The sequence below is a fragment of the Castor canadensis genome, chromosome 2, assembly GCF_047511655.1.
Source record: "Castor canadensis chromosome 2, mCasCan1.hap1v2, whole genome shotgun sequence".
NCBI lineage: Eukaryota > Metazoa > Chordata > Mammalia > Rodentia > Castoridae > Castor > Castor canadensis.
The window spans coordinates 46,837,932-46,854,583 of record NC_133387.1 but is presented as its reverse complement, the minus strand read 5'-3'; the positions used below and the strand labels follow the sequence as shown (position 1 = coordinate 46,854,583).

At 39.2% G+C, this 16,652-nt stretch overlaps 1 protein-coding gene across 6 annotated transcripts in view; it reads right to left on the bottom strand.

Moving 5' to 3' along the window:
• The window catches only part of Slc25a13 (solute carrier family 25 member 13), a 165,569-nt gene that overhangs the window by 131,969 nt on the left and 16,948 nt on the right, over positions 1-16,652 (bottom strand). For 4 of the 6 annotated variants that reach the window (XM_074064714.1, XM_074064713.1, XM_074064717.1 and 1 more), the window contains exons 2-3: positions 14,741-14,794; positions 3,923-4,065 (exon numbers count right to left, since the gene is read on the bottom strand). In XM_074064714.1, the coding sequence (XP_073920815.1) occupies positions 3,923-4,065; positions 14,741-14,794 (197 nt within the window). Of the gene's footprint in view, positions 1-3,922; positions 4,066-9,481; positions 9,638-14,740; positions 14,795-16,652 lie in introns of those variants that run through there. The other 2 variants (XM_074064716.1, XM_074064718.1) reach the window with 2 other exon arrangements.

Below are 16,652 nucleotides of genomic sequence, written 5' to 3'. Positions count from 1 at the left end.
TCTAACAAATCAGGACATCTGACATTCCCTTTTATAAGAGCCAACTTTTGGTCTCATAGAATGCATGCTCTCACAGGGCACAAAGGGATTCCACACCAGAGATAGAAAACAGACAGTTGGCCTTCTGTATCCATGATTCAACCAGCCACAGATAGAAAATATTCAGAAAAAACATTCCATCTCTACTAAACATGCACTTTTTTTCTTGTCATTACTCCCTAAACAATACAGCATAACAACTATTTACACAGCATTTCCATTATACTAAGTATTATTAGGCAATGTAAAGATGATGTGAAGAACAGTGGAAGATATGCATAGCCTACATGCAAATACTACAGCATTTTACATAAGGGACTTGAGCATGGGAAGATTTTGGCATTAGCAGGAGCCTGTGGGGTTGGGAATCAGTTCCCCAAGGGTACATGGTAAATGCAGATGTGTTCTTAGAACCCAAGTAGATTCTTCAGCCACCCCATACTCCCAGACAGACCAAACACTCAACATCTCCAGCCGATTCTCAGCCCACTTCTTCTTCCCAGGAAATTGGACACTAGTAAAAACAGGATTTTAGCCCTAGCTCCTTATGAGATGAGTTACTAACAATAACCAAAGAATGTTTGCAAAGCTCAAAGGTCCTTACATAAATTTTTTCACCTTGCGCTTCATCTATAAGATGTGTGAACAATGTATAAAAGTTACACTTGGATGATACACAAAGCTTCATTCCCACTTTACATGAAAACCAGAGTCATGACCAAATCTAAAAGACATTTCAAAACTTACACAACAAATCATATAGCAAGCAGAAAGTTCATACCATTTAGTTACATGGTTCCCTGTCACAAGACGGTCTGAGCCCTAAAAGCCCTTGGCAACCCACCTCCTGCTGCTCCTAAGCTGCCAAGTCAAGGCCTCCCCACTCAAGTACCCACCAAACAAAAGGCTTGCAGCCCTGGACATGCAAAATCTCTCCTGGTCTCCTCAAAGAACTTCACAAAATGATTGCACTCATCACTAAATCACCTAAGACAATGCAATGCAGGGAAGTCTAAACACAACAAAGAATGCTAACAGGATCGCACTGTCACAGGCAAATCATGCCAATGCCCACATTCAAATTAGCCTTTGCTGGCTCTCCTCTGCTTTAAGATAAACACTCCCAATCCTTACCATGCCACACAGCCCTTATGTGGTCTGGCCATGGCCCACCTCACACCACCACACCCTGGCCCTCACACTCCAGGCGTGCCAGCCTCTGCCTTTCACAAAGCAACACTTCTGTGACCGCTATTTCTTCTGCCTGGGTTGTGCTGTCCTCTGAATTCCCCCTCCACTCCTACAGCTCAAATTTCAACCAAAGTTTCCCCTGACCTCTCAATGTAAATGATACCCTACTTATTTTTTCGTATGTCTTTCTTTGTGTGTTCACATGGCCTCATGCTCCTCCCGGTGTCTTTTCAAGTACCCCTTTAATAATGATAATCTAGGGTAATCTCTTCGTCACCACATTCATTCACATTCATTTGTGGTTCTCTGATAAACACCTGTCTGCTCCAAATTAGAAGCTCCAAGAGGGCAAACACTGTGCTTTCTCCACTTGCCATGTTATCCTTAATATTCACAATGGTGCCAGGCACAGAGACAAGGCTCTCAAACAGCAGATGAATGACTGCTGGACAGTACCAAGCAAGAAGCTCCCAGCATGAAAGGCTAAACAAGTCACTACCATATGAATCATTAAAGTAGCAACAAGAGGACTCCAGAAAACAGGATACTTTGACCAACAAGCTGGAAATGTTAAGGCTGAGTTTATGCAGTGTATAGGCACTTAACTTTCCTGCCCATAGTTCAGCTGAAACCTTCAAATACATGAATTTTTCAGGAAAGACCATGTCCTCATGGAGACAGTTTACAGGCTGGAAAATGTCAGATTGGGTCAAAAGTTACCACTGATAAAAGGTTTTTTTGCATCAAAATGGTCCTTGACCAAAGAAAACTTCTTTCTAATTCCCTCCAAAAATTAACTCCATGTTTGCATTTGTTTTCTACAACTGCTATAATAAATTATAACAAGGAAATAAAATCAGCATATCAAAGAGATGTCTGCACACCCACTTTCACTTCCTTATTCACATTATCCAAGATATGAAATCAACCTAAGTGCCCATCAACACAAAAAGTGTATTTTTTTTTCAAAGTGGTATATATACATAATAGAATACTATCCAGCCATAAAAAAGATGGAAATTTTGTTATTTGTGACAACATGGATGAACCCAGAAGATGTGATGTTCATCTAAATAAACTAGGCACAGAAAGACAAATATGCTCTCACTTGCACATGAAATCTTAAAAAGTCAAACTCAGATTCTGCAATCTCAGCACTCAGGAGGCTGAGGCAGGAAGACAGTGAGTTTGAGGCTAGCCTACATTGCAAGACCCTGTCAAACTCACAGCAGCAGAAAATGGTGGTTACAGGGCCTGGCATGGGGGAAGGGAGTATTAAAAAGATATTGGTCAGAGAACACAAAAATTCAGACAGAAAGAATAGGCTGGGGAGATTTTTTTTTTTTTTTTGTGCAACATAGTGACTATAGTAATAACATTGCATTGTATACTTGAAAATTCCCAGCACACATAAAAAAGTTTGTAAGGTAATGAATATGTTTATTAGTCTGAGCAGGGCACTGGCAGTTCACACCTGCAATCCTAGGAGGTAGAGATTGGAAGAATCATAGTTCAAAGCCATCCTAGGGAAATAGTTTGAGAGGTCCTATCTCAAAAATACCTAATACAAAAAAAGGCTGGGGGAGTGACTCACATGGTAACTTGCCTGCCTAATAAGTCCTAATAAGGACTTGAGTTCAAACCCCATACCACCATAAAAAGAATATGTTGATTAGTTTGAATTAAGCCATTCCACAATGTATACATATCTCAAAATATGTTGCATAGCATAGTATATACAATTTTTATCAAAAAAAATAATAAATTAACACAAATTTGGTGCCTTAACACAGCAAGAATATATTCTAGCACAGCTCTGGAAACCAGAAGTTACACGCCAAGGCGTCAGCAAAGCCAGAGACTCCCTCCAAGGCTCTGTGTTTCTTCCAGATCCTGGTGGCTCCAGGCACTCCTTAGCTTGTGGCCACATCAGTCCAGTCTCCACCTCTGTGGTCACATTGCCTCCTCCTATCCCTCCCCTGTGTCTGAGTCAAATTCCCCCCTGCTTTTACCTGATAATGGAACTTGTGATGGAATTTAGGGCCCACCCAGATAAGACAGGGTAATCTTTTCATCCCAAAATTCTTAATATCATTTTCAAAGATTCTTCTTTCAAATAAGGCAAGATTTATGACTTCTGGGGAGGGGAGGAGGGCTTAGGCAGAGAAAATCCAATGGTATTTTACAAAGTGTCTATGCAGTGTAGTCTCTCTCCTCCACACTGTAGAATGCCTTTCATGGTGGTTTGGAATCACCACATTATCCTGTCTTCTAAATCTAATCCCTCAATCTTTTGTGGAATTTTAAAGGTGACTGGGACAGAGGAAAGGATTATTAAAAAGCTCCATCCACATAGCTATGCTTAAATTTACTCGCAATTTTACAGCTACCTTGAAAAATACCAACATAACATTCAAATCTTCACAGCACCGATTATACAAGCTTTATCACACTATAAAGAGGCCTTTACACTAGTCAAAAAATAAACATAGTATGAAATCCAACTGTGAAATGACCACTGAAAGGAAATATTAAGGGTACTATTTCTAAAATAATGTCTTCATAGTAACAGGTAGAGAAAAATGCTTTGAGGAGACAGGAAGATTTATATTTAATGACTTCTGATCACTGAGCCAAAGAAGATGGTTTGGAATAAAAAAAAATCAAATAAGATAACTAAAAGTGAACATACCCATCTTTGGTCTGATCCACCACGCCACTTAAAAGTTCCACAGTCTTTGGATTGGGTTGGCTTTCTCCAAAGATATTCAAATATCGAGTGACAAAGTCATTGGGAGACATAAAAAATTCGCCATTTCTTTCAATGCTTGCATACTGTTAAAAAAAGGTGGGGGGAGAAATGTTATTTTATATATTTGACTCTCAAAAGTATATAATCATAGGATCGGTATGTGAAAAAGCTGAAAATATTCAAAGGATAAAATATCAGATATGGTAATGCATTTTTCACAAACAGCAGCTCCCATCACTTCAAGGAAAAAACAAAACCATATTAAGCCTGTCAAATCTTATGCTTATAATCGTTCTCAACAATGGGCAATTTTTCCCCACAGGGGACATTCAGAAACGTCTGATGACAATTTTGCTTGTGTAAGTTGGGGGAATGGGATGCCACAGGCATGAATGGATGACCCCTTACAACAGAGCTATCAAACCCAAATGTGAAGTTGGGAAACCCTGGTTTGCAGAAATTTAGGAAGGCAAACTTTTTTTTTTTTCTGAGACAGGGTCTCATTATTTAGTCCCAACTGGCCTTGAATTTACTGTGTAACCCTGATTGGCCTGGAACTCTTGCTCCTCTTACCCCAGCCTCACAAATCCTGGGATTACAGACATGCATCACTATGCTCAGCAACATATACCATCTCTAAAAGGTGAAATTTTGAAGCATTAAGTAAACTATGTGGGAGGCAGTAGGATGACAAGGTTTAAGTACCTTGGCTTCCTAAAAAAGCAAACCCAAGCCCAACTCAAATGTAAATAGTGAAACAAAAATTAAGTTTAAACAACCTAGAACCGTCAAACTTACCTCTAACTAGGGAATTTCCACTTTAACAATTCAAATATATTTCCTTATCTTGATTCACCAAATACTTCATAAAAATTTGCTCACATGTGTTCCTCCTCCCACTCCCCCACAATACTACTGATTAAACTCAGAGTCTCATGCTTGCTCTACCACTTAGGCCGTGCCCTCCCACCTCCAGCCTTTTGGTTTTTATCTGTTTTTCAGGTAGGGTTTGGAGCTATTACCCAGGCAGGTCTCAGGCAGTGATTTTCCTATCTCCACCTCTGTGGGAAGTGGAGTATGAGAAGCCTATGAGGACATAAGCACAGTTGTACTCAATATTGTGCAGGCTGAGTTTGGCACAGCCCCAGCCACAGAAAAGGGTGAGAGTAAGATGCAGAGCAGCTGCTTTTCCTAAGATGTTTATGTCAAATAATCTGGAGGCTGAGATTTGGCACAGCCCAACTGTAGAAGAGAGAGAGAAAGCGAGATGCAGCTCAGCTGCTTTTCCTAAGTTGTTTTAACGCAGGTTTCTCCTGTTACAATCTCACACCCCTCCCCGAGAACCATTGCTCCACCTCCTTGTTTACCACTGGATATAAAAGACTCCTTGAAGGAGGACATGAGGCTTTTGGATGGGGGAGGCTTTTTGATGGGGGGTTTTGGCTGAAGGAAATTGCTGGAAGGAGAATTGCTGGAAGGAGGATTGCTGAAGGGAAAAGAATTGCTAAGAAATCTAAAGAGAGAACATGGGACAGTGCAAGTCTGCACCGAGAACTTTATACACAGGCTTTAGAAAAGCTAAGCTAAAAAAAAGCTAAAGACAACATGGGACAGTGCAAGTCTGATGGGACAGTGCAAGTCTGAGGGCAAAGACTTTAAGAGAGATTATGCTAAAGAAAACATGGGACAGAGCGAGTCTAAGGAAAGAGACTTTAAAGAACAGAAAAGAAGACTTTTAGGTTTTAAAGAACTGTAAAGGAGCAAGGCCTTAAAGAATAATGATAGAGAAAGGAAGCAGAGTAAAGTGAAGTAAAAAAGCAATGAGTCTGTTGTGCATCTCCATCCCGGAACCCAACACACCTGGTCCCAAGTTTATGCATGTCTGTCAGTCTATCCTGTGTCCTTTCTGCATTTCCCATAGCCTCCAGTCAGGCCCAGTTAGGTTCAGTAGTAACAGGAGTGAGAAAAAGCTTGCTCCATACCTCCTGACTGGCTGGGATTGCAGATGTGAGCCACTGCACCCAGCACCTCCTCACATGCTTTTGATGGAGCCTTTAACCAATTCATGAATGGCTGAATGTTCAAATAACTCACTAAAATTTTTATGTGGCTAGGTTTATCTTTTAACAGAAGTCATAGAGGTTTAAGAGAAAAGGTAATAAACTAAGCTGGAAAGCAAACTCTGAGTCACATGGCATCTTGGAGTGTGGACTCCTGCCCTAGTCAATATCCTCTTAACTCTAAAGCATTACAGAGATGGACATTAAAAGTGAGGTGCCCCCTCACAGCACCTTTAGAGGACACATTCCAGCTTGGATAAGAGAGAACAGGCTGAGTCCCATTCTATGGGATCCTAAGGGCTGTGGGAAATAACTGAGAACGGCATGGAGATCATGTGACATCTTTATGGATTGGGAGCAGGAAACAGTGAGGGAAGGGGAGGACAAAACAGATACAAGAACAGGGCAAGCTGTGTGACAGGAACCACATGACAGCCAGATTGATGAGGGTAACACAATGAAGTGACGTGCAAGGACAGCAATTCTCCATCCTCTGTAACCCTAGAGTTAAAACTAGGGTTTTCCAAAGTCACTTGCACTTTAATTCCAACACAGACAAAGCCCCTGCTTTGGGGTCTCTTGAGCCTGGGCTGTGCCTCTTACCACCTGAATGGCCTTGGGTGAGTAACTAAAGTTTTCTTGACCTCTGATTCTTCTCCTGCAAAATGGGCATAACATGAGCAGCTCCATTAGGCTAATGCTTGAAATAAATGAGACAGCAATAAGACACACTTAACACAATGCCCTACATACAATAAGCAGTTCCTAAAGTTCTATATTATGGTGGGCTTTCTCCTCTGTCCCACTGCATGAAGCTGCCATTGGTACAGTACCAGGCCAAGGGTGCAATCAAGAGTTTTCTTGGCACCTGCTATCAATCCTGTCCCCACCATCTAGAGGAAGCCCTGTGGAAATACTAGGGTATAACTGCATTCAGTTAATGTTTTAGCATAGTCCAAGAAAGAGATGGCTCAGTAATTCCACCATTCTTCATTTGGCATTTAATTTAATTTGGAGGGCATACAGAAGAAAGAACATATTTTGATTTTCCTAATGAGGCAAAACAAACTTGAAATGTAAAGGCTATGTCAACATTAGGTACAGCCATCCTATAATTTAGAGTCACACTTATGTTTCCTTATGATAATTATTAATTTATTTTAAAGTGCAATTTAACTTCTTCCTACCAGTAGACGTTTGGATTGTATCCAGCTTCAGGTATTTTAACTAAACCTAAAGTAACCATTTTTGTATACAATATTTATTCAAATTCCTAGCAATTTTCAAAGACTAGACTCCCAAAAAAGGAACTGTTGAGTCAAAGGAGAGGAATTTTTAAGGCTGCTGGTACTTATTATCACACTGCTCTCTAGAAAAGACTGTACCAATTTCCACTCCCACCAGCGGTGTAAGAACATTCCTCTGCCTTTCCTTTGTCTATCATATTTGTTGCAAATATTTTTCCAGTTTGATATTTTTATATAATTGAGTCTGTAGATATTTTTCCTTTGTAATTTCTTCCATTACTTTTCTAAGCTTATAAAACAGTCCTTCTTCATCTTAAGACTAAATAGTCACACCCTGCCCTTCTTAGCTTTTTAAAGTGGGTCGATCTTTAAGTTTTAGTGCATCAGTCCTTTATTTCTGTGTGGTCTGAGGTAAGGATCCTCCAACTTTAGTTTTTCCACTTAATCTATTGATTCTTCAAGGATCACAGGTTAAATCATTCTTCCTTCCTTAACCTTTAGAATGCATTTAATTTCATTAAACTATCATACGGTCACCAAGAAAAACCTTGCCAAAGAAGTTCTACCCTCAGTACCAGATCTTATGAGCTGGCAATGGTCTCCTAGGGTCAACATGTATAAGACTACTTGAAACTGCATAGGAGAATGCTGGGATGGACTGACATCACCACACTGGGAAATGTTTCAGAACTAACCTTTCCAATTGACCTGTCTACTATTTGAAGATTACTTGCATCTTACTTGCTATGATTAGAGAAGGCTCTGTCAGGACAGGATTTTTTTCCTTGTAACTTTCACTGCTGTGTCCTCAGATTCCAAGACTAGTGCCTGGCAGATGGTGCAGCATATTCAATAAGTATTATTCAAATTAATGAAAGTTTCAAAAAAATGCTGTATTACTTTACTCTTGGAAGTTTTGCTGGCCTGATGTTCACCTTTTGATTTTTCCCAAATGACCTATAGAATCACTGTCAAGTTGCAGCCCTCTTTAAAAAATTCCATTGAAAATGTAAAATAAAACTATAATGAAATACCACTACTCACCCACAAGATAATGAAGAAAAACAAATGCTGGTGAAAACATGGAACAAATACTCTCACACACTAGTGGTATAAGAATAAACTGGTAAACCATTTTAGAAAACTGCAAGACAACATCTATTGTAACTGAACGCAATACACATACCCACAGTCTCAGAAATTCCAATCATAAGTAAACCAAAAAAATGTGTGGTATGAGTATGTGTGTATAACACCAAAACATATGCTATGGTATCCACAGCAGCATTATCTGTAATAGCAAAAGTACTAAAAATAACTACCAACCAACAGCAGGACACATAAATGGATTATAGTGTAGTCACACAATACAGTACAACACAGAAACAAGAATAAACTAACTCCAACTGCACATGACAACATAGATGAAGTTGACATATAACAGTGAAAGTAAGAGAAACGAGACAGAGCTGGGGGTGTAGCTCAGAGGTAGAGTATTTACCTAGTATGAGTGTGGCCCTGCGTTTGATCCTTAGCAATGCCAAGGGGGGAGAAAAACACAAAAGAATATAACTGTATAATTACATTTTAAAAAGTCGAATAACAGGCAGAAGAACTAAGGTACAGAGAGAGGAGTCAGACAACTAGTTACCCTTGGGAAGTGTGGGTACTGACTGGAAGAGAAGCCAGAGTCCTTCTGGGGTGCTGGTTTCATGAGCATGTTCACTTTGTAACCATCCCTGGACCGGTGTGTTTGTGATCTGCGCATTTGATTTATACCTTAATAATTTACATTTTAAAATAATTAAGGTATGTTAACAGCTTCACTTATTCAGAAGAAGTCACCTCTTAAATACAGAACATGATAATTTGGACCCAGAGAAACAAGTTTTTTTCAGTTTGCAAAACCAGCTCATCACAAGCAGGGTGTTCTGCTTTGTAGCTTAAGTAAGTGAGTGGAAGAACGTTCCTTAGACTGATGATCACAGGCAGACCATAATAAGAATATGTACTACAGCACTGACAAAGGCAGCTCTGCTGTCCCTGAAGCCACTAACAGAGTCCCTATTGGGGGAATGCACCATTTCTTAGAATGTCATTCAATCCTTCTTTGGAATCAGGTATCGAAAGTGACCTGAAGTCTCCCTTTCTTACATTTTTGGAAATTTTAACATGATTAAACATATGCTTACCAACTGGGAAGGCTTCTACAACCCTGGAGAATAATAAGTGTCACCACACCAATGAAGATAGGAGAAAGGGACTCAGGAAAACGAAACGTTGCTACCATATATGCTCCATGAGGCCAGGAGTCCTGCTCACCACAAGCCGCTTAGTAAGTCTGTGAGCTGTGAACGAGCCAGATCAGAACCATAATCATCCAGCTGCCCATTCTTGTTAGGGCTCATTCACATTCTAGGACTGAAAGGCAAATTCTCCTTGACTGCTTTCCAGCTGCTGAGAATCCCTGTGCACACCAGGTCACTTCATCTGACCACTCTCTAACTTGCTTCCCTAATATAGGGATCAGATAAAACATACAATATAATTACAACTGTGAATATAGGGTGGGTACTTTTTGTTATTAGAAAATTAGTTTATTTTATTATGTGCACAATGTTATGATCATGGAAGAAACTGTGCTTATTAACTGAAGTTATATGGTGAAACATTTAAGGTGAATTAGAGTGAAGTCTAATTTACATTGAAATAAACACACATGTAATGTTACAAATATTAATTTAAATTAAGGGGTGATTATGTAGGTGTTTACTGCACTATTCCTTGTATTTTCTGTACATTTGAAAATTGTCTCAATAAAAAGTTAAAAATGTAAGACTCACAAAGGCTACGTAATATATTGTTATTTGTTAAAATGCAAATTTAAAATAAGGTACAATTTTTCAACTAATTGACTGGCAGAAAGGTTTTTTGCTTTTGCTGCCGTACTGTTTAATAAGTCTGAATTTATAAATGTGGGAAATGTACACTTCCACATTCTTACCCAAAATATACATGCATACAACTTTCATGAAACACATTCTGCCAAGAACAATCAAAAGTTTAATCTATTGTAAACCCACTCTTTAACCCAATGATGCCACCTCTAGGCATTACTCATAGGAAAATAATACAAGCTAGCCATACGCAAAAAAGTGGCTAGCTGAAAGAAAGTTTGCCTCATGTAAGTGAGGCCTGGGTTTGATCCCCAGCACCACAAAATTAAGGGGTAGTTTTCATTACTGAGTTGCTATGATAGCACAGCAGAGGTGACAAGTAAATATACAATCCTGGAAAATGGTTAGATGAATTATGGTAAAACAGTCAAACACTGGAGTATCACACAGCATAAAAATTTTAAAAACACAGTTATAGAAAAAGGTATTAATAATATATTAGGTAAGGGGAAAAATGGATACAAAACAGTGCTTTTTCTCCTATTAAGGAAAAATAATTACATCCATACAAAAAGACAAAAAGAGAGAGACCTTTATGTATCTACACTAAGAGCAAAGCTTTTTTTTTTTAAATATTTGCCTTTTAAATCTTCAACAATGATATAAATTGATTAGCTGCAAGAAAAAAGTTTTTTGAATAAGGAATTCCTACAAAAAATTTTAAAGTGTTTATCATGCTTCTGTTGACAGACTAATTCTAAACATCCAAGTACAACTCACTTGGTTTGAATATGTAGTGTGCCTCCACAGGCTCATGTGTTGGAGTATTTGGTCCCAAGCCGGTGTTACTTTGGGAAGTTCTGGACACTTTAGAGGGTAGGGCCTAGTTGGAAGAAGCAGGTCACTAGAAGCAGGCATAACTTCACAGGTTATACCTGGTCCCCACTCCTCCATCGTTAGAACAGCTTCCTCCTCCACCCATTCCTGCTGCCTTGATATCCTGCCTAAGCATAGGGACCAAGCAACCATAAACCTCTGAAACCATGAGCCAAAATAAGTCTTTCCTCCCTTAAGAAGTTTATGTCAGGTACCTTGTCATAATGCCACTAAATAATTAATATACACAGTTACTCTGTGATAGGTCTTACTGCTCATGCCCCATCCCTTCCTTCCCTTAGTTTTCCCATCTTCCAGAAATATCAGATTGTATACTTCTACATATCACCTCCTTTTCGCCCTCTTGAGCCACTGGTTCCCTCTTTCACTTCTTTGTTCTTCTTACTGGCACCTCTCTGCACTAGTGAATGGTGGCCACATTCGCTCCCTGCTCTCTCTCTCTCACACTTGCTAGAGAGGCGCTCTTACCGCTTAAGCCCCACCACCAGCCCTTTTTTGTGTTAGGTATTTCTGAGATAGGGCTGGCTTCAAAGCACGATCCTCCTGATCTCTGGCCCCAAGTAGTTAGGATTATAGGCTTGAGCCACTCGTTCCTGGCTCAACCATAGCATGGATTTTATTTTCTAATACATGGTGAAGTATTTAAGGGCAGGAGTGATGATTTATGCATCTTTAAATGCCCAACACTTAATACTGTATACCTAATGTCAAGTGGCAACCTCAGTATATATATATATATATATATATATATATATATATATATATATATATATATGTGTGTGTGTGTGTATATATATATATATATACATATATATATGAACCAATTTCAACTCTTCTCAAAAACATACACTAAAAAAGCGAGAAGCACACCCATTTCAGTTCTCCAGAAGCCTTCTGCCATCTTTCCTCACCTGCTCAGGTCCACTGGCTCACTGTGATCTCCAGAGCTGCCAACTCCCCTAGTACCCATACATCTGGTGTGAAGGACACAATGAAGCTCTTTTCCACCTCCCCCAAGCTACAGCAGAATCCCCTAGTTTAGCAGAAGAAACAGTTGAGCTATTTCACACTTAATTTTTTATTAGGAAGAAAATCAAGTCAGGAAAAATTCATACACAGAAATTCAGCAAAGTAGACAGGTTTACAAAGCACTTACTGCTGATCCGTACTTAACTAGAAGGCCCAGCCTGGCAGCCCCACAGTGCCTCATTCTGCTTTTTCCCTTTCACCACAACACCATTTGCGGTAGATGGTAAACAAGAGATCCTTGGCATGCTGAGCCAAGATGGATTTGCGTTGGTCCCACACTATCCAAACCTGGTGAAGTCACCAGAACCTTTGCCAGACCCACAATCCCTTCTACAAGCTGCTGATGCTGTTTTCTTCAGGTAGCCTCTGCCCCCTCATCTCCTCAGACTCCAAGTCTCACTCAGAAGTTAAGTAGTTCTCTACCTGGTCTCAAAGTTTCTACCTTCAGCCTTGTACACATAAACCCAATAGAGCTATTTAGAGTTCTGCATAGAATTCCTGTCCTCCCGAGGTCTGCCTTGGCCAATCAGACTCACCTCCAGGATAGTTGCCCATCTGGGAACAGATGTAGCTAGCAGCTGGCAAAGACATGTGATTCTAAACTAAGATCTTCATAAGCCTCACAACTGCCACATGGCCTCAAAAGGTGAACATAGCCTTAACTAGTCTTTTCAAATGCATCAAGTTAACAGTCCCATGAACATCAAAGTCTTACCATCCACTGAAACACCCTCTAAGCTGTTCTCATTTTCTGTCAGAATGATGCTTACAATTCTGATTTAGAAAACTTAAGTAACACCTCCTAAATTCAAAGAACGATTTGATGACTTAAGTCTGTGAGCTTTTATCCATTTCTCTAGGCTCCATGGAATCCTACTTAAGTGCTCTTCCTTAAATATCTTTCAAAATTCTATCATTAAAATTTTACAATAATGCTAGTAATGGTGTCTGTAAAGATACCATATTAAAACTTCTATGGGTCCTTCCTATATCTAATCCCAGTCAAGGTGGGCTCAACATACTCAGCAATAGGCACTAGTTATGGAAGAAAGAGATGTCTTTCTGGACATTCATCACTCAAAATCCTTTTCCATCTTAGAATCACTTTCTGTGTCGACTCTTCTGGGCTAAAACCAAATTTACAAGGAATCCTGCATTTTTAGCTATAATCCAAACCTCCTTACAAAGATATACTTTCCTCCTCTGCAAACTATTCCAGTATTTAATCATTTTCCTTTGCAATCTTTATCTTTCCTGTATTTGAATTATTTGATTTCAAGCATTTATTGAACCACTATCTAAAGCATATCAGGTCCTGGGCACTTTCACTTAAGTTTTCTAACTTTTTATACTGAAAATGTTCAAAAACATACAAAGTAAAGAGAACAGCATTAATAACCCTTTTCTATTTTCCAGTTTCAAAACATATCGTACTATCCTGCCCCTACCACAACAAAACTGAATTATTTTAAAGTAAATCTCAGATATCATAATCTCATCTACAAATTCTTCAGTGTATATCTCTAAAAGATAGACTGTACATATTCATCATAATCGGAATACCATTATCCAGCCTAAAAATCAACTCATTACAAATATCCTGTCAGTTCAAAATTTGCTATTGTCTCAATTTTTGCTTGTTTGTTTATTTGGTTTTGGTTTTTTTTTTCATAGTGCTGAGGGGTCAAACCCAGGGCTTCTTGTATGCTATGCAAGCATTCTACCATTAAGACAAATCCTGAGCCCTCAACTTTTTTAATACTAACACATTTTGATGAAGAAAGTGAGGCCTGAACAATGAAAAACTTTCTACATCATAGGATACATCCAGTTCCCCATGTGATTCCTTGATGTCTCTTTCCATTCAGCACAGCTCCCTTTCAGAATTTTTAAAGAAGGCCCACAGATTTGTTTTCATTGTCTCTACAAAAGCAGTCTTTTCTTTTGAGGGTACTTTAATTTCTGCTGGATAACAACAGAGGGGCTTCAGTGCTTGAAACCTATAGACTTTTATTGTATCAGTCATTCACTGCCCAATATTGAGCAGTGAATACACCAAGGGAATAAGCTCCATATCATGTCTGCTCCGTGTCGTGCTCTGGCATCTGTGATTCACACTGAGGCCTCCTCACAGGCACTACAGCTGTAATAAAATGTTGCTGACTGTGATAACAACAACAGTGGGTGTGTGGATGAGACAAGACAGTCTCCTCTGAAAGAACAGAGATGTCCAGGATGTTTACACAATGCTTTAAACTTCTTAGGAAAAAAACCAGCATTATCATCACCCTGTACAGGTCAACCCTGAAGAGGTAAAGGAGGTAGTTGTACGACTTAGTCCCTCAGCAACTCCTTTTCAGTACCTGACACTATGTGATATGTAAATTAAAATACAAACCATGTTGCCATCACAGATGATTGTCTACATGTTTTCTGTACATTTTAAAAAACAGAACTGCCAAAAAAAAAAAATAGAATTGCCAAGGATCCCTTTCACAAGTTCCACACAAAGGTGCTTCTGGGGATTTTTTAAAAATTGAACAATGAAGTAAAGAGTTGTTTGAAATAATCTTTCAAAGTTACAGAACACAAACCAAATAAGAAACAAAATAGATTCTTTATACTGACCTTCAAAAATATTGTTCTAAGCTCAGCAGGATCTGCTCTCTTGGTTAAAGCCACCTATAAATAAACATAAAAATGTTTATATTTTTAGAACAAAGCTGAGAAATCAAGCTAGCAGACTAAAGGAAAATAAACTTCAGGTTAGAAATTAGTGGATCTCATTTTTGCACTTAAAGCACCAAATGTCCCCAGTGCATAAACTATTCCCCAGATTTTAAGTTAGACTCCATATGTAGCTTCTAGAATGACAACATTCTGTGCAAGAACCAGTGAGTAGTTAACACTCTTAAGAGCTACTGTACATCATCTAAAAAAGAAGAAAAAACAACAAAGAAAAGTTGAAACATTTGTAAATACCTGGCATTTTTAAACTATACAACTCCAGTGCCCTTTCACAGGGAAATATGAAAAATTAAAGTACAATCTGTTTGCTAACTACACAAGAATACATATTTCTTAAAGATGTCAGTGAGCTAAGCAAATCACATTAAGGAACTGAAGGAAATTACTTCCTACAGGTCCACCATGAACATACATGCATACCTAGTTACCAGGGCATTCCAAGGAACTTCTCCTCTCTCAACCTTTTAATTTAATAAATCAGAAATCACCAAAGGAGTATCTCCTATTCCTCATATTCTAGAAATAAAAGGGACTGTGGTTACCTTCCATGAGTAAAATTTGACAGATTAGCTCAGAATAGGTGTTGTGCTTAATTCTCCAGGCCACAAAGTCCAAAAACATCACTGGGGAAAAAGCAAGACAAACTTGAACATGACTGCCCCTGGCCAACACAAAAGAGCCCTTATGTGGAACCAAACAGCAGGCTCATTCAGAGACCCATCACCCAATCCTGCTGGCAAAAACCATCATGAGACTGAATTCTCACCAAGCACAGAGTCGCCTCATGATACAGCCAAGGAGGAGTTCCTGGAACCACCACAACACTGGTGCCATGTTGCTATCCACGGGGAGATTTATGCAAATTGTTGTAAATCCCTTCTGTGTGCTTGCAAAGGCTCTTCTGAAATCTTTGGACAATGGGTTCTCTGTCTCTAAATATGGAACTGCCAGAGCTCCTTGGCCAGCCACTGTCAGGAATAATTTTATTAACTAATCACTGGAATGGGAAGGTAGTCCTTCTGAAACCAGTTGGTTGTTCACTTTGTTCACAAAGACTGATAGCTCTTTCCACTTCAGCTGAGAACCTGTAACTAACTGTATGACTTTTTTGGTGCTTAGCATTTTATGTAATTATCTCATATCACCTTCAAACCACCCAGGACTTCCTGTTTTATGGATGAGGAAAATTTCATATGGTTAAAGCACTTAAAAAAGTGGTATCTAAATGATAATTTGTATTACTTGTATGGTATTTATATTATACCACGCTTACTCTTTTTAAAAAAATCTAAAAGTAACTTGCTTCCTAGCTTAGAGGGAAGAAATTAGGAGGAGAGAAGGGAAGGGAACTAACGGTCCTCAAAAACACTCACAAACCCCTATGTAAACACTGAGGCCCTTCTATTTTTTTTTCTTTTATTATTCATATGTGCATACAAGGCTTGGGTCATTTCTCCCCCCTGCCCCCACGCCCTCCCTTACCACCCACTCCGCCTCCTCCCTCTCCCCCCCACCCCCTCAATACCCAGCAGAAACTATTTTGCTCTTATTTCTAATTTTGTTGTAGAGAGAGTATAAGCAATATTAGGAAGGAACAAGGGTTTTTGCTGGTTGAGATAAGGATAGCTATACAGGGCATTGACTCACATTGATTTCCTGTGCGTGGGTGTTACCTTCTAGGTTAATTCTTTTTGATCTAACCTTTTCTCTAGTTCCTGGTCCCCTTTTCCTACTGGCCACTGAGGCCCTTCTAAATCATCAACCTCTCTGCTCTCCTGCTTTATATATTTCT